Source organism: Trachypithecus francoisi, unplaced genomic scaffold (genome assembly GCF_009764315.1).
Source record: "Trachypithecus francoisi isolate TF-2019V2 unplaced genomic scaffold, Tfra_2.0 Lachesis_group11, whole genome shotgun sequence".
In the NCBI taxonomy this organism is placed as follows: Eukaryota; Metazoa; Chordata; class Mammalia; order Primates; family Cercopithecidae; genus Trachypithecus; species Trachypithecus francoisi.
The window spans coordinates 116717187-116738066 of NW_022681456.1; the positions used below are offsets into that span (position 1 = coordinate 116717187).

At 38.1% G+C, this 20880-nt stretch overlaps 1 protein-coding gene across 2 annotated transcripts; it reads left to right on the forward strand.

Moving 5' to 3' along the window:
• The first annotated feature begins 348 nt into the window (after positions 1-348).
• On the forward strand, positions 349-18812 carry WBP11 (WW domain binding protein 11). Of its 2 annotated transcripts, XM_033222785.1 has the most exons (12): positions 349-527; positions 2407-2515; positions 3052-3083; positions 4127-4220; positions 7013-7209; positions 8859-8992; positions 9219-9418; positions 10020-10211; positions 13612-13713; positions 14135-14428; positions 16130-16312; positions 17728-18812. In XM_033222785.1, exons 2-12 carry the CDS (start codon positions 2452-2454, stop codon positions 18159-18161), a joined length of 1926 nt encoding a protein of 641 aa, XP_033078676.1. In that variant the 5' UTR covers positions 349-527; positions 2407-2451; the 3' UTR covers positions 18162-18812. The 2 variants fall into 2 exon arrangements, with proteins under 2 accessions (XP_033078676.1, XP_033078677.1); XM_033222786.1 differs by lacking the exons at positions 349-527; positions 2407-2515 and having other exon boundaries at positions 3079-3149.
• Positions 18813-20880: the final 2068 nt, after the last annotated feature.

A 20880-nucleotide genomic window follows, 5' to 3' on the forward strand; every position in this document is an offset into this window, starting at 1 on the left:
AAAGGATTGCACCTGCTTGCGTCATAAGAAACATAAAAATCCAAAAACTAACGTAATTCCAAGAGAAACAAAACGCAGAACGTTTCTGCATCTGCAGACTGTACCGTTCTCGGACAGCTCAACGCATTACGCCCGCAGCAACTAGGTCGGAATGCCTCCAACTCGAGAGACAGGACTGTCAGCCAATCAGATAGCAGCTATCTTCTTTCAATTTCTATTGTGCTAGATGAGCGCAATGAGGCGGGCTCTTAGCCGACAACCAACCAATGGAGTATTGTATGGGACCGGAAGAGACTCTGGTCCTGGAATTCTTGAGTATTCTCTATGGTTCTAGGGCCGAGCTGCGCTAAGAGACAGCCGGCCAGAGGAATGGGAAATGACGTAAGGATTGCGGAGGGGCGCGAGGTTTCAAGATGGCGGTAGCTGAGGGGTAGACCGAGAGGCCGAGTTGAAGGCCCTTACGAAGTGAAAGAGGCCGGGAATCGCCCCCTGCCCGCTTCTCGTAGTCCTGGGAGCACAGCAGAAGTGTGAGTGTATGGAGTTGCTCTACTACTCTTCCTCATCTCTTTAGTCCCCTCCACGGCCCGCGCAGTGGCTTGGGGGACACCCAGCCCCTTTGCCCCGCTCCTCCTCTCCCCGGCTGGGGTCTCCCGGTTGCGGACTGGGGTATTCCAGGGCCTGGGGTGGCGCGGGGAACAGTGGTTACGCGGTTGGCATCGCCCGGGGCGGTTGGGGCCGCTTCCTATGCACGTTGATTGGTAGCCTTAGGTTTGACGTCTTGTACCTCGAGTCATGGTCGGTCAACCGTCACTATGGTTTCGGCAGTTGCTGGTGTTGCCTCCTTTGATGGACCTGGATCCTATCCCATTGAAGCTTCTTTGGCTATTTACAGTTCCCCAACGGTTATTTGGCTTGATTTTCCAGTCGCCCCAGCTTGTAGACAAAAAACTAATCTTTGCAGACTTAAGCTCCGGTATCTTCCGTAAAATTCTCTGTAATTCGTATCCGTTGTGTTTCATTTGTGGGGGAGGAGATTCAGAACATGAGCCTGAGGACACTTGAGAAAGGAAAGCACGAAAAACGCAGGCAATCAAAGATGGGAGAGCTTGTATTTGTACGGATTTTGCATGTTTTCCCCCTTCCCTACCTCCTACTCCCTGCTGCTCTCCGACACCCCCACCCCCCAGTTTTTCTGAGAAGGAAACCACTTGACAGGGTGTATGGTAGCTAGGGCAGGAATATGGATCCATTATAAAGATTATAGTTAAATAGTGAGTCAAACATCGTAAGATATTTTATTTGTAATCCCGTTGTATCATCAGAGCTTTGTTATAAAGTAATTGATGTCCCCATTTTTTAGATGAGGAAGCTAAAAATCAGAGCCTTTGACACCGCCCGTCTTAAAATAATTGCCACCAAAACAGCTATGAAACATCTGACTTTCGGGGCAATTGGACACTTGGCGAAAGATACATTAACTGTAACAAACTGGTCTGAAAATCTTCCTTCTTACCTTTAAAAAGTGTCTACTTGCAAAAGGAAGCAAATTTGTCCACCTTTATTACTGGAAAGAATGCTTCAAAAAATTAAGCCTCATTCTTTTGGAATAAGAGGAAGAAGTCATGTAATAGGATACTGTGTTCATTAAAGTTTTAGCTTACAAAATATTTTTTCCTCAAGCAAGAATAAGTATTTCCTTTAGTTACCTTAAGAAATACATATTGGGAGTCAGATGTTAGAAAAATATGTGTCTTAATATTTAAATTTTGGGGAGCTCTCAGTATAGCACTGATTTCAAATACTTGCATTTTTAGTTGTGTTTTGAACTCTTGAGAGTCAAGCATTATATCTGAATTAAATATGCTTAAATGAATGAGTTTGTAGTGTCTTAGAAGTGTTGAGAATGTACAGCATACATGCCAAGAAAAACCATGGAGCAAGGCAAGGGTGAGGTATTTGTTTTGAGCCTAGATCCATTACCCCCATTCTGTTCGTATTCTTCTTTTAGAATTACGTGTTAATAAAGAGAGGTTATAGAAGAAGGACTAATGAATTCTGATGTTCATGGTTTGTGCCATATCGTTGAAGCATTTTCTAGTTGTTTTTTATCAGTTGAGAAAGTCAGTGCTGTGATCCATAAGAAAAAAGATAAACTGATGACTTGAGGATATTCAAAGTGGTCTTCACACTCATCACATTTCTAAAGAATGATAGAGATCTAAATTTTCGTGGTCAAGAAAGTTGATGCCATCTTTCTTGGACATTAAAGTCAAAACTAAGGAAAGAACAGTCTCACAGAATTTCTAATTAAAGGAATTTTTTTTTTTTCAGAGATTGGTGGGGACTAGAAAAAGGAAGAAATAAATTTAGGAGATACAAGCTATTTCTTTGTCTTCACCTTCACAGGTTTTTCTTTTTTTAATGAACAAGTAAACCATACAAATTGTCAACATGGGACGGAGATCTACATCATCCACCAAGAGTGGAAAATTTATGAACCCCACAGACCAAGCCCGTAAGTGTCCATTAGTGTGGAATGATGAAGTAGGAGAGTGTTAAAAATGGCAAATACTAGGGAATTTATTTCTCTGTGGCTTAATTACAAGACCAGCAGTGATAGGAGGAATAAATTGTATATTCAGTGTTTGGATGGGAACATTAAGACTTTAAACATGCAAAGAAATTAGCACCCATATTTTAGTTTTCAAATTTGATTGACTTGCAAAGTAGAATTGGCTGAAAGTTTTCTTTTTATATTTGAAATTTTGAGCAAATTAGTTTTGCGAGCCCTTGTTTCGCATTTTATGTTATCTTTTTCCTTCAGATTCATAGTTGTTTTTTATGAAACATTAAACAAAAATGTCTTGACATTTTTGGTTGTCATAATTAGAGGGATGCTCTTGGCATGTAGTGGATAGAGGCCAAAGATGCTGCTGTTTTACAGTGCATACTATAACTTCCCACAATAAAGAATTACCTGTATTAAATTGGAGGAAATGCTAATGTTCAAGATTCAAAAATTGTATTATATCTCCCTCTCTCCTTTTAAAGGAAAGGAAGCCCGGAAGAGAGAATTAAAGAAGGTATGATTTCAGAGGCATCTTACAAAACTTCAAGTACTGTTTGGCACATCTTGTGGTTTGGGATTGGTGGGTTTCAGAATAATATTTCTAATATTTTCTAGAAAAGATGCTTTATGCTTTTTATAAAAACTGTAAGATATACTAAGCCAAACTTTACTATATTTAGGAACTGAAGTAACTTTGCAGAGAAGCTCACTACAAGTTATAATGCTATTTTTGATTACTTTTCCAGTGAGTTAAAAAATACTTTCGAAAATAATTCTTTTTTGTTATTTATTAAAACATAACTTTTAAAGTCTACCAATGAGGGTGGAAATAAACATGATGCTGGATCCCTTTATCCATTTTCCTGATTAACTATTATGTATATTACATTAGCTTAAATATATATATTGGTTTATAATATTTATAAATATATTACCTTTCTTTTCCTGATTAGCATTTTCCTCTTAGCTGTTGAATTTGTGGCAAAGTACTTCAACAGAATAAGAAAGTTTTTGCTTTATAGTATTTTGCTTTAATACATTGAAGCAACAGAGATTTTAAATAATGTTCAGTTGTGTTTTCATGTTTAGCATTAACTCCTGCAAAATTTTTAAATATTCTTTATATAATTTTAGAATTTAGCTTCAACCTTTGCTTTTTTTTTTTTTTTTTTGAAAAAAAGCAAACAAACAAACAAACTTTGGACTTCAGGTAGCAGAGGTTTTAGAACAAGGGGCAGGAACAATCACCCAAGGTCTTCAAGAACGTAAGGGGTTTAAAAAAAGAAATTTAAAGTGTGTGTGTTTAAGTAACTGCTAAAGACCTCACAGAGCTCAAAGAAATACTTTACTAAGAAAACACATCTTAAAAATAGCATTTCTTTATCTTTTTGACAAGTGTAAACGTTTTTAAGGCAAAAAATTACATAGCTGTTTCTGGTGGTCGAAACAAGTGATCAGAAGCCAAGGAGTTGTTCTGTTCAGATTCTTAAAGCGAGTTGAAGTAAAACTCATGAGTGCCTGACTTCTTGACATCTGGCCGCCTTTTGTTTTTCTAAGAACAAAAAACAGCGCATGATGGTTCGAGCTGCAGTTTTAAAGATGAAGGATCCAAAACAGATAATCCGAGACATGGAGAAACTGGATGAAATGGGTAAGAATTTACAAACAGGCAGCTGTAACAGTCTGACACATACAGAGGCAGGCAGGTAATCAGTGAAGCAGCATAGGCATAAGTAAAACAGAACAGCGTGAAGGCATTTGATGCTTGGATTTAATGTTAGTTTCAGGGAGACAAAATGGAGTGCTAGAGGGCTGTTGCAAACTGGAGACCCCATATACCAGAATAAGAGGGAAGTGATTATTTGGCTTTCGGCTAATTGTTATTATGAGATAACAGAAGCAGTTTGGCCAGCTTGCTTTTCAGGAGAAGACTTAAATCTGGTTTATGGAATAACCTTGGGTTTTTTGTTTGTTGTCTTTTATTTAATGTTGGCAACTACCATGTAAATCTAAGTATTAGACCCCTGTAATTAAGGCAGTTTCCAATTTTTCCAGTCAGAAGATCCAAAAAGATACTTAACTGTTTAGTAAGGATATAGAAAAAAAATCATCAAATACCTAAAACCAAATATATAAAATACTATACCAGGATTCTCTGCCTTTTTCACATTTTATAGAATAAGTTTATTCACTCTTCATATGCATTTTAAGTATCGCTGCTTTGTTATAACTGGAATCACATGAAATAGCTGCATGTTATCTTTTTTTGCATCTAAGTTTGAAAATCATTGATGTTGCCACTGGAAATTTTATCCTAACCCACAAATATCCTTTCTGTTTAATACTAGAACATGTAGAATATTTTGGTTTTTTGATAGATGTTTTCAAACATGCAGCAAATAAAACAGTCTAGTTAACTTCCATGTGCTGTTCACCTGTCAAGTTTTTGCCACTTTGTCTTCTACCCTTTGCCACTTTTTTAAAATAGCATTTTAAAGTGATTGTTACAAGTTCCATGGTTTGCCCAAAAACAGAGTAGTAAGTAAAAGAGATGCAATGAAACTCCTCAGTGATACATTAAATGCAGTACAAGAAAAAATTCAGTCATGGCATTATGCTATTACAAGGTTTCTGAAATAATGTGGAAGAATCTGTGCAGCTAGCCTGAGTAAGAGTTCTGGGTCAGGCTTCAAGATCCCAGATCTTTCCCAGTTCAGCTGTAACTGATTTCACTTCTTGAATCTGGTCTAAATATCAGCAGGGATAATTACTTTCCTTGGGGAACCAGGGAACCCTTCATTAAATGACCCCAAATGTTATGTGTTGTTTTAAAAGGAGCTAATAGTAATAACTGAGGTTTCTTGAGTCGTTATCTTGCTATACACCTGTGCACCAGTTTTTTCCCACTAGTTTTCTAATCCTCACAATCTTTTATAGGTGCACTGTCCCTATTTTACAGGTAAGGAAACTCAGGCACAGAAAGATTACATAGCTTTCTCAAGATCACACTGCTATGTAGTGGCAAAGCTGAGATTAAAACTCAGGCATTCAGTGCTTTTACTAATCACACGAGGAATAGTATAGTGTAAGAATACACCCTTTAGATTTGAATAAATTACCAAGATTAATAATAGTTAATAGGATTTAAGGAAGAAGATAAACTTGTTATTCTTTTAAAAAAAAGGAAAGGGATGAAGAGAATACTATTCATCAGGAGTCTAGTTACAATTTATAAAACTCAATACAGACTAGTTAAGGCAGAAAAAAGCATGCATTGGCTCTCTTAATTAAGAAGTCTGAACATAAAAAAAGAGAAATCCCTGAAACTAACCTCAAAGTCCAATCTCATCATTAGTACTGTCCATCTGACTAGTCTGATCTCTGTTAGCCTCATTCAGCTTACTACTGATGAACTTCTTGGGATGGAAGGTGGAATCTATGTGTGTAATTACTGATGATTGGGAGACAAGGCCACAGGCAGCTCTAGATTTGTTTTATCTGTACATAACATGTCCAGAAAGAAAATCTGAGAGTTTCTGTCTCTCACATCTACATTTAAAATCTTAGGGAAGGTTCTGGCCCTAGTTTGGATCATGTGCTCATTGATCTCCGAGTCATTCACTAAAAAGGAAGATGGGGGATATGATTGACCAGACAGGCCTGGAGGTCTTATTCTTGGGATAGAGGACCTGCAGTTGAGCCCCATGTTGACACATGATTAGTTGGGGAGAAAAAGGATCGTATGGTAGCTAGGCCAGGAATACAGATCTGTTATAAAGATTATAGTTAAGTGGTGAGTCAAACACCACTGGATATTTTATTTGTAATCCCATTGTATCATCATAGCTTTGTTACAAAGTAGTTAATGTCTCCATTTTTTAGATGAGGAAGCAAAAAATCAGAGAGTTCAAGTAAAATGCCTAAGATCTCAAAAAAAATTTTTTTTTTTTGAGACGAGGTTTTGCTCTTGTTGCCCAGGCTGGAGTGCAGTGGTGCGATCTCGGCTCACTGCAACCTCTGCCTCCCAGATTCAAGCGATTCTTCTGCCTCAGCCTCCCAAATAGCTGGGACTACAGGCATGCGCCCCCACGCCCAGCTAATAGATCTCACAATTTGACAGGACTAATATAGTATGTAAACACAAATCTGACAGAATCTTCACCAGGTTTTCAGCACAGAGCAGTGAAAATTGATTTTTATTACAATGAAGATGAAAATCAATTAGGTGGCATTTCTGAGAAAGGTAAAATTAGTGGCCATCTAAAAAGCGTGGGGATTTTAGTAAATATTGTAGTTCTTCGAATAAAATTGAAAAGAGTATGTCTGAGTGTCTAGATCTCTTAAAAAAATTTTAGCATATATGGAGGTTTTTATTATGTAACCTATTGATACCTAATTGAAGTGGCCTCTTACATTTAATTTCATAATCTACTTTTCTCTTAGAGTTTAACCCAGTGCAACAGCCACAATTAAATGAGAAAGTACTGAAAGACAAGCGTAAAAAGCTGCGTGAAACCTTCGAACGTATTCTACGACTCTATGAAAAAGAGAATCCAGATATTTACAAAGAATTGAGAAAGCTAGAAGTAGAATATGAACAGAAGAGGGCTCAACTTAGCCAATATTTTGATGCTGTCAAGGTAATCAAGGTTTTCTTTTTAGAGATAAACTAAAATATTACACAGATTGAGTATCCCTTATGCAAAGTGCTTGGGACCAGAAGTGTTTCGGATTTTAGTGTTGTTTTTTATTTTGTTTTGTTTTTGCATATATTTGCATATATTTGGGGGATGGCACCCTAGTCTAAGCATGAAATTAACATAGCCTGAAGATAATTTTATAAATTCTGTGCATGAAACAAAACTACGCCCCATCACATTAGGTCAGGTGTGGATTTTTCCACCATGGCATCATGTGGGAGTCAGAAAAGTTTAGGATCTTGGAGCATTTCAGATTTTCAGATTAGGGATGCTCAACCTGTACTTAGATTTAAAAAGTTAATGGAAGAATTAGTCATGTTGAACCTCTTCCTCATAGCAGTTTCTTCTAAAACTAAGCATATACCTACCATGTGAACCAGCAAATCTAATCCTTTTTATTTAAACAGAAGAAATTAATTCAAAAACCAAGATCAGCCTAGGTGTTCACTAATAGGATAATGGATAATTAAACTGTAGCATATTTATACAATCAGATACTATTCAGCAATAAAAGGAATAATCTAATACTCAAAACAGCATGGAATAAAAAAAGAAAAATTATGAATAAATCTCAAAAACATGCTAAGTTTATTTCATTGTTATGATTTCATTTTTATGAAATTCTAGAATAGTCACAGCTAATCTGTGCAGGAAAAAAAGATACAGCCGTGGTTGCCTTTGGGGGATGATATTAGAGATGGATTGGGAAGGAGTATGAGGTATATGCATTTGTCAAAACTTACTGAATTTGTACATTTTGTTTACCTCAAAGATGGGAAAAAATCAAATGCTATAATTTCTGTAAAGGAGGTAATATGTCTCCCATTTTACAGATGAAGGCACAAGTTAACTTGCTTAGTTAAGCTAATACACAACAGAAATTCAACATAGGCAAGCTAATGAGCCCAACCTCCACCACTAGATATATACTATTTGTTAGTTGACATGTATTATTTTTCTTTTTGTTTGTTTTTTGTTTTTGAGACTGAGTCTCACTGTGTTGCCCAGGCTCACTGCAACTTCTGCCTCCCAGGTTCAAACAATTCTCCTCCCTCAGCCTCCTGAGTAGCTGGGACCACAGGCGCACGCCACCACAACCGGCTAATTTTTGTATTTTTATTAGAGATGGGCTTTCACCATATTGGCCAGGCTGGTCTCAAACTCCTGACCTCGTGATCCACCCGCCTCAGCCTCCCAAAGTGCTGGGATTACAGGCGTGAGCCACCGTGCCCGGCCTGACATGTATTTTTCTGTCACCCTGCATATTAAATAGGGTAGATCTGGTGCTAGATACTTGTAACAGTTGGGTTTCTCTAAACAACAGCTATTTCAAATCATATCCAAAAAGAATTACCTGATAAGAGGAGAAAAAAGCAGCTGGGTTTTAGCATTTTTAAAAGTAAAGATTTCTTTCAGTTCTTTGACAATCTGTAAGTATTGACGTGAGATGATTTTTGTGGGGGTTTTTGGTGATATTTATGTTAGTTGGAAAGCGTGTCCAAGTTACAAAACAGCTGACTTGTCAGTTTTAGTGTTGAGTTAGTGGGTGACTTTTTTATCGTACTGTTGAATGGTTCTCTCTCTTTCAGAATGCTCAGCATGTGGAAGTGGAGAGTATTCCTTTGCCGGATATGCCACATGCTCCTTCCAACATTTTGATCCAGGACATTCCACTTCCTGGTGCTCAGCCACCCTCTATACTAAAGAAAACCTCAGCCTATGGGTAAGGAAGCAGTGTCACAATCAGAGAGCATTTAGGAAAGGCACAAATTGAGTGTCCCGTGCCAAAATTAATGCAGGGGGAAATAAAGACAGTGTGGATGTAAACAGTGTGACATTTGATTAAATGTAAAATAAATCCCTTGAAAATTGTTTAGAAGAGAAAATAATCTCATTACTGTTAAGTGATTACTGTGGGAGTTTTTTTGTTTTTGTTTTTTTGTTAACAGACCTCCAACTCGGGCAGTTTCTATCCTTCCTCTTCTTGGACATGGTGTTCCACGTTTGCCCCCTGGTAGAAAACCTCCTGGCCCTCCCCCTGGTCCACCTCCTCCTCAAGTCGTGCAGATGTATGGCCGTAAAGTGGGTTTTGCCCTAGATCTTCCCCCTCGTAGGCGAGATGAAGACATGTTATATAGTCCTGAACTTGGTGAGAAGTGACTGTTCCTTTGCTCTTATAACTATCATTTTTTGTGTTAGGCCTGTTTAACATATTGTTCACCACCCTCAGAACTTAAGAAATAAATGAGAGGATATCATGTACATACTAATATACATACAGTTGGATAAATCATAGGATCTACTCAAGTAAAAGCATCATACATAAGTATAGAAATGTTTATTGTGTTTTAAGTTAGGCTTTCCTTGGAGATGTCACTCTTGCTACTAATCCCTTAAGACTTGTATATCTGGTTCCCTTTTAGCTTTATTGTCATCAGACTAGAGCATCGTTGTATACATTCACTGACTGTGTATGTGTATACAAACATGATTGCTGCTAAAGGAGGAAATGGGTTTTCAAATTAGAACCTCTTTTAAAAAAAATCTTAAATTACCAAAAAGAAGTGTTTAAAATTATTGGCAAATGAAAATATTGTTAGACTGTATGAATAGCTATATACAGGAATTTTTTTTGTAAGCATTAAATTGTTACAGTCTGAGTTAAATAGGATAATTTTCTGTATTTCTGGGTACCATGTCGTGGAGGGTCCAATCATACTACTTTTCCATGTTCCTTTCCCACTTTTCAGCCCAACGAGGTCATGATGATGATGTTTCTAGCACCAGTGAAGATGATGGCTATCCTGAGGACATGGATCAGGATAAGCATGATGACAGTACTGATGACAGTGACACTGACAAATCAGATGGAGAAAGTGACGGGGATGAATTTGTGCACCGTGATGATGGTGAGAGAGACAATAATGAAGAAAAGAAGTCAGGTATGTGCAGATGAAGGATTCATGGTATTGATCAATAAAGAGAAAACAAGCTGAAGGTCCTAATTTATTAGTGAATCTGTGAGAGTACTCTGAAATCTTTGGAAGTAGGAATCATAGCTGTATTCATCTTTATATATTAAAATTTTGAAAGTTTTTGACACAGTAAGTACTCAGTGGATGTTTATGAGGAAAAACAAACTGTGTAATAAAAATGTCTATGCAATAAAGTTCACTTTGGTGTAAAAGGTATAACTATTCAACAGCATAAACATGTATTATTATGGGTATGTTATAGGAAAGGAGAATAGCCATATTAAGAAAAACATTGATGTTGTATTTTATAAATCTGTTTAAATATCTACTTTTGAAGCCCTTTTATGGTATCTTACATGAACCAGGGTCATATTTATAACCCAGGTACACTCAAGAGTGGAATCATGAAACATATTGTATCTATAATGTATATGTTTATTTGATTATTAAAAAATTCAGGCCGGGCGTGGTGGCTCAAGTCTGTAATCCCAGCACTTTGGGAGGCCGAGATGGGCTAATCACAGAGTCAGGAGATCGAGACCATCCTGGCTAACCCAGTGAAACCCCGTCTCTACTAAAATACAAAAAAAAAACTAGCCGGGCGAGGTGGCAGGCGCCTGTAGTCCCAGCTACTCAGGAGGCTGAGGCAGGAGAATGGCGTAAACCCAGGAGGCGGAGCTTGCAGTGAGCCAAGATCACGCCACTGCACTACAGCCTGGACGACAGAGTGAGACTCTGTCTCAAAAAAAAAAAAAAAAAAAATTCAGGCCGGGCGCGGTGGCTCACGCCTGTAATCCCAGCACTTTGGGAGGCCGAAGCAGGCAGATCACGAGGTCAGGAGATCAAGATCATCTTGGCTAACAGGGTGAAACCCTGTCTCTACTAAAAATGCAAAAACTTAGCCAGGCATAGTGGCGGGCGCCTGTAATCCCAGCTGGGAGGCTGAGGCAGGAGAATGGCTTGAACCCAGGAGGCGGAGCTTGCAGTAAGCTGAGATCGTGCCACTGCACTCCAACCTGGGCAACAAGCGAGACTCCGTCTCAAAAAAAAAATTCGAATAGGACATTTGTCAAGAAAATTTTAAGCATCGTTAATAGGTTCTGACAGTGCAAAATGCACACCAATTCTGTCAAACCTCAGCAGTTTTGGAGCTTCTTAGAGATTGTTTTTGTAGCCTACAACAGAATATTTATATAATACTATGTAATACTAATGTTAATATTGATAATAACAAATTTTTCTTCTGCTGTGTCTTAAGAATCATGGTTGCAAAAACAAAAAAGCTAGTTAAAAATAATAAGAGCTGGTAATGAAAGATTATTATAGAGGACTGTTAGGTAGGAACTAGTACTGGAAAGTAGAAAGCCATTAGAGCCACGGCAGCTCCATTTTTTTTCTGGGACTGTGTGGTCTCTTGCCTTCTTTTCCTTTTATTCTGCTGACCGATTTTTTTTTCTTTTTTCTTTTATCTTTTTTTTTTTTTTTTGAGACAGTCTCACGCTTGTCGCCCAGGTTGGAGTGCAGTGGCACAATATCAGCTCACTGCAACCTTCATCTCTCGGGGTCAAGCGATTCTCCTGCCTCAGTCTCCCAAGTAGCTGGGATTAAAGGCACCCACCACCACGCCCGGCTAATTTTTGTATTTTTAGTAGAGACGGAGTTTGACCATGTTGACAAGGCTGGTTTCGAACTCCTGACCACAGGTGATCTGCCCACCTTGGCCTCCCAAAGTGCTGGGAATAGAGGCATGAGCCACAGCACCCAGCCACATATTTCTTGTATATTCTCATCAATACACATGTTCTGAAAATGGCCGTCCCAACTCTGAGTTGGTATTCACTCAGTTAATATTTATTGAGTTTTTACTATACACATGGCATTTTTTCTAGACACTAAGGATACAGGGTAAACAAAACTAAAGTCCTGTTCACATGGAACTATTCTCCTCCTAAAATGTTTACCAGCTAAAAATACTCCTCTCCAGCGTCTAATGGATAGCCTTTGTCAGTTAAGAAGTTCTTTTTAGGCCGGGCATGGTGGCTCATGCCTGTAATCCCAGCACTTTGGGAGGCCGAGGCGGGTGGATCACCTGAGGTCAGGAGTTCGAGACAGCCTGACCAACATGGAAAAACCCCGTCTCTACTAAAAATACAAAATTATCCGGGGGTGGTTGCACATGCCTGTAATCCCAGCTATTCCAGAGGCTGAGGCAGGAGAATCGCTTGAACCTGGGAGGCAGAGTTTGTGATGAGCTGAGATCGCACCAGCCTGGGCAACAAGAGCAAAAACTCCATCTCAAAAACAAAAAAGAACTTTTTATTCTTAGCTTGCTAAGATTTTTTTTTTTTTATTATAAGTATTTTTTATATATCTGTTGGGATGTAACTTTTTTTTGTTCTTTGTAAGTTCTTTATTGTAGTGAACTACATTGCTGGCTTTTAGAACACTTGGATTCAACTTGCTTATATATTTTTTTCCTTTTTGTAAATTTTAGTTTTGATAGTTTTTGGGGAACAGGTTGTGTTTGGTTACATGGGTAAGTTCTTTAATGGTGATTTCTGAGATTTTGATGCATCCCTCACCCAAGTAGTGTATACACTTTACGTAGTTCGTAGTCTCCTTTCCCTCACTCCCCTCCCACCCTTCCCCACTGAGTTCCCAAAGTCCATGGTATCACTCTTATGCTTTTGCATCATCATATCTTAGCTCCCACTTATAAGTGAGAGCATACAATATTTGCTTTTTCATTCCTGAATTACGTCACTTAGAATAATGGCCTCCAACTCCATTCAAGTTGCTATAAAGGCCGTTATTTTGTTCCATTTTATGGCTGAGTAGTATTCCATGGTGGATATATACCACATTTTCTTTAACCATTGGTTGGTTGATGACATTTAGATTGGTTTCATATTTTTGCAATTGCAAATTGTGCTGCTGTAAACATGTATAACTTGCTTATATTTTATGTTGGCCAGTAGATGAGTTTTGGTATCAAGTTTAAGCTAGTTTAATGAGTTGGGTAACATTTCATCTTTTCCTATGCTCTTTATCAGAAGATTTCTGTAACTTAATGTTTGGCTGAATTTCCTCCTAAAATTATTTGTAGCCTTTAAGGAGTAGATCTTCAACTACCATTTAAGTTTTGTATATTCTGGGCTTATCACCTCTTTGGCCAACTTTAATAATTTATGTTTTCTAGAACATTGTTTTTATCTGGATGTTCATATCATTAATATAGCTGTCTCATCCTACACCTCTGCCAAGTAGTGGGTAGCAGTCATATCTAGTACTTCATAGTGTTGCATAGTAAACATTTACTGAATTTTGTTGATCCCAATGTACTCCGCTCCCTCCTTTGTCCCCTTAGGTCTGAGTGTACGGTTTGCAGATATGCCTGGAAAATCAAGGAAGAAAAAGAAGAACATGAAGGAACTGACTCCTCTTCAAGCCATGATGCTTCGTATGGCAGGTAAAGCAGGGAAAAAATAGTGAATCACCTTGTGGTGTATCCTCACGCTAATTGCTTTACATACATTTTTCCATTTAGTATCTCAGCAACCTTCAAGTAAGTAATAAATCCTTGTTTTACAAAAATAAGATTTGGAACCATTATATAGGCTGCCTAAAGTTACATAGCAAGTAAATGGTTGGGCTGGCATTTAAATATTGGTCTGTCTTGTTTTAAAGCCTAAGTTCATTCCACTGTGCTACACTAATACAGATGAGTATAGAATAGTATTTCTTTCACATGTAAGTGTTTTATTGAAGAAGACTATTTGGTTTTTAATTTTAAGAACACATTTATTAACCATGTGTATTCAATCATTGCTGTTCTCCAAACTGTAAAAAAATGAATCAACTCCATTTACTGAGTTTAAAATTTCTTCCAGGTCAAGAAATCCCTGAGGAGGGACGGGAAGTAGAGGAATTTTCAGAGGACGATGATGAAGATGATTCCGATGACTCTGAAGCAGAAAAGCAGTCACAAAAACAGCATAAAGAGGAATCCCATTCTGATGGCGCATCCACTGCGTCTTCACAGCAGCAGGCTCCGCCGCAGTCTGTTCCTCCTTCTCAGATACAAGCACCTCCCATGCCAGGACCACCACCTCTTGGACCACCACCTGCTCCACCATTACGGCCTCCTGGGCCACCGACAGGCCTTCCTCCTGGTCCACCTCCAGGTAAACACTTATATCATGTGACTAAAGTTTAAATGAGGTTAGAATGAAGTCATTCCAAAAAATAGTATGTGTTATTAGCGTTCATGTTTTCTTGTTTCCTCCTAATGGGATTCTCTAAGATGTGAAAGATTCTCAAAGGACAAGTAAAGCTTGTTTATTCCTAAACCATTGTTTGCAACTTATAGTTCTACTGACAGCCACCTATTTTTCTCCAAAGCACTCTTATTTTCAAAGTTTTTCTGATTACAGCAGACAGAAACTTGAACACGTAATGGAGGCTTTCTTTAGTATTGCTTTTTAATATAATAGGTTGACCTAGCTCTAAATTGGCAGCAGGTGGGAGTAAGACACCGTTAATACTGTCTTGTGTTCTTAGGTTAAGAATGTTGAATGTCAGTGTAATCTGCATAGTTTTTTAGTTGTAGTTCTTTTTTAGAGGCAAAGGTGATTAGTCTGTTTATTAAGTGTTCAGCTCGAAAGTATAAAAAGATTATAAAATGAAGCAACAGAGAACTTTTCAGCTATTTGTGATTTTAGTTCTTCATCCTATTGTCAGCCAACTAAGTTTTCTTCAGTTAAGCTAATCATTTTCCGATTGGTGCAAAGGGAAGTTACATATTTTATGTCATTCTTAGTGGTCTTTATCTATATATTCATGAGTTTCGAGGGGTCTTTAAAGCATTGTTTTTTTTTTTGTTTTTTTTGTGGGGTTTTTTTGCTTGCCTTTTTTTTAATCATTATATTTTAAGTTCTAGAGTACAGGTGCATAACATGTTTGTTACATATGTATACATGTATACATGTGCCATGTTGGTGTGCTGCACCCATTAACTCGTGATTTATATTAGGTATTTCTCCTAATGCTGTCCCTCCTCCCTAAATCATGCTGCTATAAAGACACATGCACACGTATGTTTATTGTGGCACTATTCACAATAGCAAAGACTTGGAACCAACCCAAATGTCCATCAGGGATAGACTGGATTAAGAAAATGTGGCACATAAACACCATGGAATACTATGCAGCCATAAAAAGGGATGAGTTCATGTCCTTTGTAGGGACAAAGCATTGTGTTTTATATTCCATTTTCAGCTTATACTGGAACCATTTAAGAATTCTTATCACCTTTTTATATTTCCAGCATTGCAGAGCTGTGATTGAGTATGCTTTTTGTCAGTGTTGGGAAATAAAGTAAAAAGATCCACAACAAATCCAGTACCATTTTTCTGGTGCTCAGATATTTTTTTTTTAGACGAAGTGTCACTCTGTCGCCCATGCTGGAGTGCGGTAGTGTGATCTCGGCTCACTGCAACCTCCGCCTCCCAGGTTCAAGCAATCCTCCTGCCTCAGCCTCCCGAGTAGCAGGGATTATAGGCGCCTGCCACCATGCCCAGCTAATTTTTTTGTATTTTTAGTAGAGACAGGGTTTCACCATCTTGGCCAGGCTGGTCTTAAACTCGTGACCTCGTGATCCACCCGCCTCAGCCTCCCAAAATGCTGGGATTACAGGCGTGAGCCACCATGCCCGGCTGTACTGAGATATTTATCGAATGAATTCTGTTTCCATGTATGTTTCATTAAGTTTTTGAAGTTAATCTGATTTCAGGTTAAAGTCAAACCATATTTGAGTTACTTTTAAGCCATAGTTATTACTTAATGTACATTTGTGTGACATTAATTTATCATTTTTCCTTTTTCAGGAGCTCCTCCATTCCTGAGACCACCTGGAATGCCAGGACTCCGAGGGCCCTTACCCCGACTTTTACCTCCAGGACCACCACCAGGCCGACCCCCTGGCCCTCCCCCAGGTCCACCTCCAGGTCTGCCTCCTGGTCCCCCTCCTCGGGGACCCCCACCAAGGCTACCTCCCCCTGCACCTCCAGGTGACGCTTTCAATTTCTATAATAAAAACTTTGCCTACTGTTTATTTAATTTGCTGTAAGACATATGGTCACATTTCAGTATTCTGAAATCTGAGGTAATCTTACAGTTGGTGGTGTTTTTAAGTTGTTGTTGACCTGGTTTGAAGTAGAGTTCTTCCAGTGGGTATTTGCCCTTGGTTCGCTTGTGGGACTTCTAGCCAGAGAACATGGGATTAAATTCTGTATTTGATAATTTTTTGGTTTTAGTTGTAGTTATGAAGCCGTTTCATGCATCCACATGAGTACCAACTTAAAGTTTAAAATTACGGAGAGTGTTTTTTTTCCTTTCCTCTACCTAGTGTCAAGGTTAGACATGCAGATTTTCTTGTGGGCTTGTTTTATGTGGCAGATATATTTCTAGTTTACAACACTGAAATGTCCCACTTTCATATGAAGATCTGCTTTTAAGTACCCTGTCTGGGGCTTTTTTTTCTCTCTCTGTCTTAGTGGTACACAGAATAATGATGAGTTTATGCAATCAATAGGATCTTAGATTTGATAAAATATGGTACTTTAATTTAAAAGTGGCATTTGAAGAACTGAAATCTGCAGTTCTTGGTATATGAATATTGTGTATGTCTGACCATAGGACATGAGTTATTTTCCAGTAATGATGACAGATTGTGATTAGTTGCATTCTCTTACTCCATGTGCGCTTTTTTTTCTTCGAGACGGAGTTTCGCTCTTGTTGCCCAGGCTGGAGTGCAATGGTGCGATCTCAGCTCACTGCAGCCTCCGCCTTCTGGGTTCAAGCAGTTCTCCTGCCTCAGCCTCCCAAGTAGCTGGGATTCTTATTTTTAGTAGAGACACGGTTTCATCATGTTGGTCAGGCTGGTCTTGAATTCCTGACCTTAAATGATCCACACGCCTTGGCCTCCCAAAGTGCTGGGATTACAAGTGTGAGCCACCGTACTTGGCCTCCATGTGCATTTAATGACCAGGGTTAAAATTTTATTTCTTGCACATTGTTACTTTTTTGTGCAGGGGAAATGGTAATGGAAATATAATGCATGGGGATTGGTCTCCTGACCTTGTCCTTACTAATATCTGCTCTATGCAGCTGGAATAGAATCTTGGGATATGAGATTTGAGAGAGTAATTTGAAACCAGTTGATGTCACTTTATATTTTAAAGTCGAACATTATTTAGAGAAGAGAACATATTACTGTAAGTACAGGAATATAGGCTGAAGGTAAATACTGTTTTATAATAAAATATTCCTGAGTTTCACATTGCAACCAGTATGAGTTCAGCTTATTTTCTGTAAGTTATTATCCATTTTTTTAAAAGTTGGTAACCAATATTTAAATGTCCTTAATAGTAGTTAAATTGTATTAGTTCTTACAGTATTCATCCTGCCTATTTTATTCATTTAGGTATTCCTCCACCTCGTCCTGGCATGATGCGCCCACCTTTGGTGCCTCCCCTTGGACCTGCCCCCCCTGGGCTTTTCCCACCAGCTCCCTTGCCGAACCCTGGGGTTTTAAGTGCCCCACCCAACTTGATTCAGCGACCCAAGGCAGATGATACGAGTGCAGCCACCATTGAGAAGAAAGCCACAGCAACCATCAGTGCCAAGCCACAGATCACTAATCCCAAGGCAGAGATTACTCGATTTGTGCCCACTGCACTGAGAGTACGTCGCGAGAATAAAGGGTCTACTGCTGCTCCCCAAAGAAAGTCAGAGGATGATTCTGCTGTGCCTCTTGCCAAAGCAGCACCCAAATCTGGTCCTTCTGTTCCTGTCTCAGTACAAACTAAGGATGATGTCTATGAGGCTTTCATGAAAGAGATGGAAGGGCTACTGTGACAGCTTTTGATGCCAGAACAGGCTTCTGTTCACAACAGTGGCCCATGGAGAAAGAAGCTCTTATTAAACTTAGATGAAAGAGCTGCTTCCATTGTCAGGGTATTTTCTAATTTCAGTTCAAGGAATATCCTAAAATTTAGCCTTGTTCAGAATTTACTGCACATAAAAGAGGGTATTTCATCCAGAATAGATCAGTTATTGAAGCAGTGCTGCTAACATCCATTCCCTTTCACACCACCATTTTCATCCTGTTTCTTCCCCTCCTCCAGTTCTTTGGAAATTTGTGATCAGGGGATCTTAGTTGATTATTTGTTTTGACTCTCTTGTGTGCTGTGGGTACTGGAGTAGAGATTTTTGAAAAGAACAGTTTATTTCATCTTGCCTTTTGTGTTTGAGTTATTTTTAATATTTTCCTGTAAATATTTTGTAATATTTTACTTGTAATGAAATGGATCAGAATGTCATTTCCTAATACAAGGCAGGATATGTGGGAAGAAAATGTACAATTATTTGATTAAAATTATTTCCCACTGACCTAAACTTTCAGTGATTCGTGGGAAAAATAAATAAATGTTCTACACCAAGATACTGACTCTGTGTTACTGATAATGTATAAACATAATACCTAGTTTATGAACAGAAAAAAAAAAAGGTTAAGTATTTAAAACTTGGGTTTTTAAGGAACTGCCTTTCTGGTACAGAATGAGAATCTTACTGAAAACATGGTAGAAACTACATTTTAAATTTTCAGGGATAAAAAAGAGGAGTAATTATTTTCCTGTAAGGTTGTCATACTGGCTTTAGAGAAACTGAGAGGTGTTAGGAATAGTATGGTTTGGCTTTTGTTGTTTAAAAGATGTCTTACCTTCAGTGTTTACTTATTCTAGAGCTTCATGAACTGATACAAGTTGAATGGCAAAAGTCATTTTAAACCATTTTTAAGTTATTAAAGAATCAGAAAAGTTTAGCTTTTTTTCCTTTCTGAATTGGTGGGTTTTGTGAGCTTTTATATTATTCATTCATATTTTAATATATATAACATTAATTTGCATTTATACCATTTTCTTTACAAAATGCTTTAATGTAAACTCATGTACCAATGTAGACTAACTCTCAGTCTACTAAGTTTAATGTTAATTTCAGTTAATGTTAACTAACTGATCTACCAAGTAACCCTAATGACTTTTCTGGGTATTTTCCCCATTTTACACTAGAGAGTATTGAAACTTAAAAAGGACTTGTGATTTATTCAGTGATCCAAAGTGTGTATTTCATAAACACGTACACACAGTGTATGCATTGTTTAGTCATACGTCACTTTCCACAGTATCTCAAATGCCTTTCATGTAAATCCCATACTATCAAAAATTGGTGATAACCTAAAATGTAGTGCAATAATACAATAAGGCATTTATTTTCTTAGAGTTGATTTATTTGATGGATTTTTAGATTTTTATTCAAGATCTTTTGTTTGTTTTGACTTTGCTTGGAAGATACTGATTTATTCTTTCATATTAAAGCAAATCCTGCCAAAGCACTAAATAGACCGTTTTAGGTTGGTTTTTTAGTGTAATATTAATATAGGTCAGCAGGTGAATTGAGTCTGATTGTTTAGATGTAAGGATTGAACCTTATGTTATCAATCCTTGACACCATCCTTGATAGCCTTATGGATATCAAAGATCAAACCATATGGTATCAATATTGTAGTTACAGTTTCAGCATAAACAGAATTACTCCCCAATACTTGATCTGAAATATTTTTAATGATCTTACTTGAAACATACATTCTTTCTGGGAGCGATTTTTTTTTTATTATTTTTCCTTAGAGACAGGTGCTTGCTCTGTTGCCCAGGCTGCAGTGCAGTGATGTGATCATAGCTCACTGCAGCCTCAAACTCCTGGGTTCAAGTGATTCTCTGGCCTCAGCCTCCCAAGTAGTTGGAACTACAGATATGTGCCACCACAACCAGCTCATTTATTTTTTAGAGATGAGGTCTTGCTATGTTGCCCAGTCTGGTCTCCTAACCTCAAGTGATCTTCCCATATCAGCCTTGAGTTGGAGATTTCTGATTCATGTTAATATAAGAAAGCTGTTGATAATTTATCATAAAGGCATTTCCTAATAATGCTAGTATAATTTTCTGAAAATCAGTGGTAAGATGTGACACAATACATCAGCTGCATCCACAGGAAAGGGGAATTAATTAGCAGTTCTGATTCTGGGTACACTTGTTATGATCGTAATTTACATAATATTTTCACGAAAATGGTTAGACCACAGCTCTGAAATGTAAATGATAAAAATCTTTAATCAAGTATGTGGATAGACTTGTTACTATTTCCTTAGCAAAGTGTCACTTTAGGGACAGCAATTGCCCCTTTAACTTAAGGATCACCACAATAATACTCTGCCATGTCATGGAATCAGCATGCAGCCCAGATGCTATCCAAAAGTCTGTTTCAATTATCATTTTCTATATTCTCGTTTGTGCTCTTTATTAAAATACCTCCTTATGTATAGCTGGGGAGGGTTATAAGTATTTTAAAAATCATTTTTATTGCATTCAAGTAATTGTTCAGGCCGAGAAGATGGGACAATCACTATCCCTATAGAACTGAACAGTTTTATCCCTAACTCAAACTACAGCAGGTCTAACATCTGAAAATGTTCCTCAGCCAGTTGGGAAGACTGGCGTTATTTCAGGACTCCTGGGGC

What these genes read in the sequence shown, in the direction of transcription:
- WBP11 (XM_033222785.1), top strand. Translation starts at nt 2,452, where the DNA reads ATGGGACGGAGATCTACATCATCCACCAAGAGTGGAAAATTTATGAAC. An exon ending in AATATTTTGATGCTGTCAAG is followed by an intron (nt 7,210 to 8,858) that starts GTAATCAAGGTT and finishes TCTCTCTTTCAG; the next exon opens with AATGCTCAGCATGTGGAAGT. An exon ending in AAGAAAACCTCAGCCTATGG is followed by an intron (nt 8,993 to 9,218) that starts GTAAGGAAGCAG and finishes TTTTGTTAACAG; the next exon opens with ACCTCCAACTCGGGCAGTTT.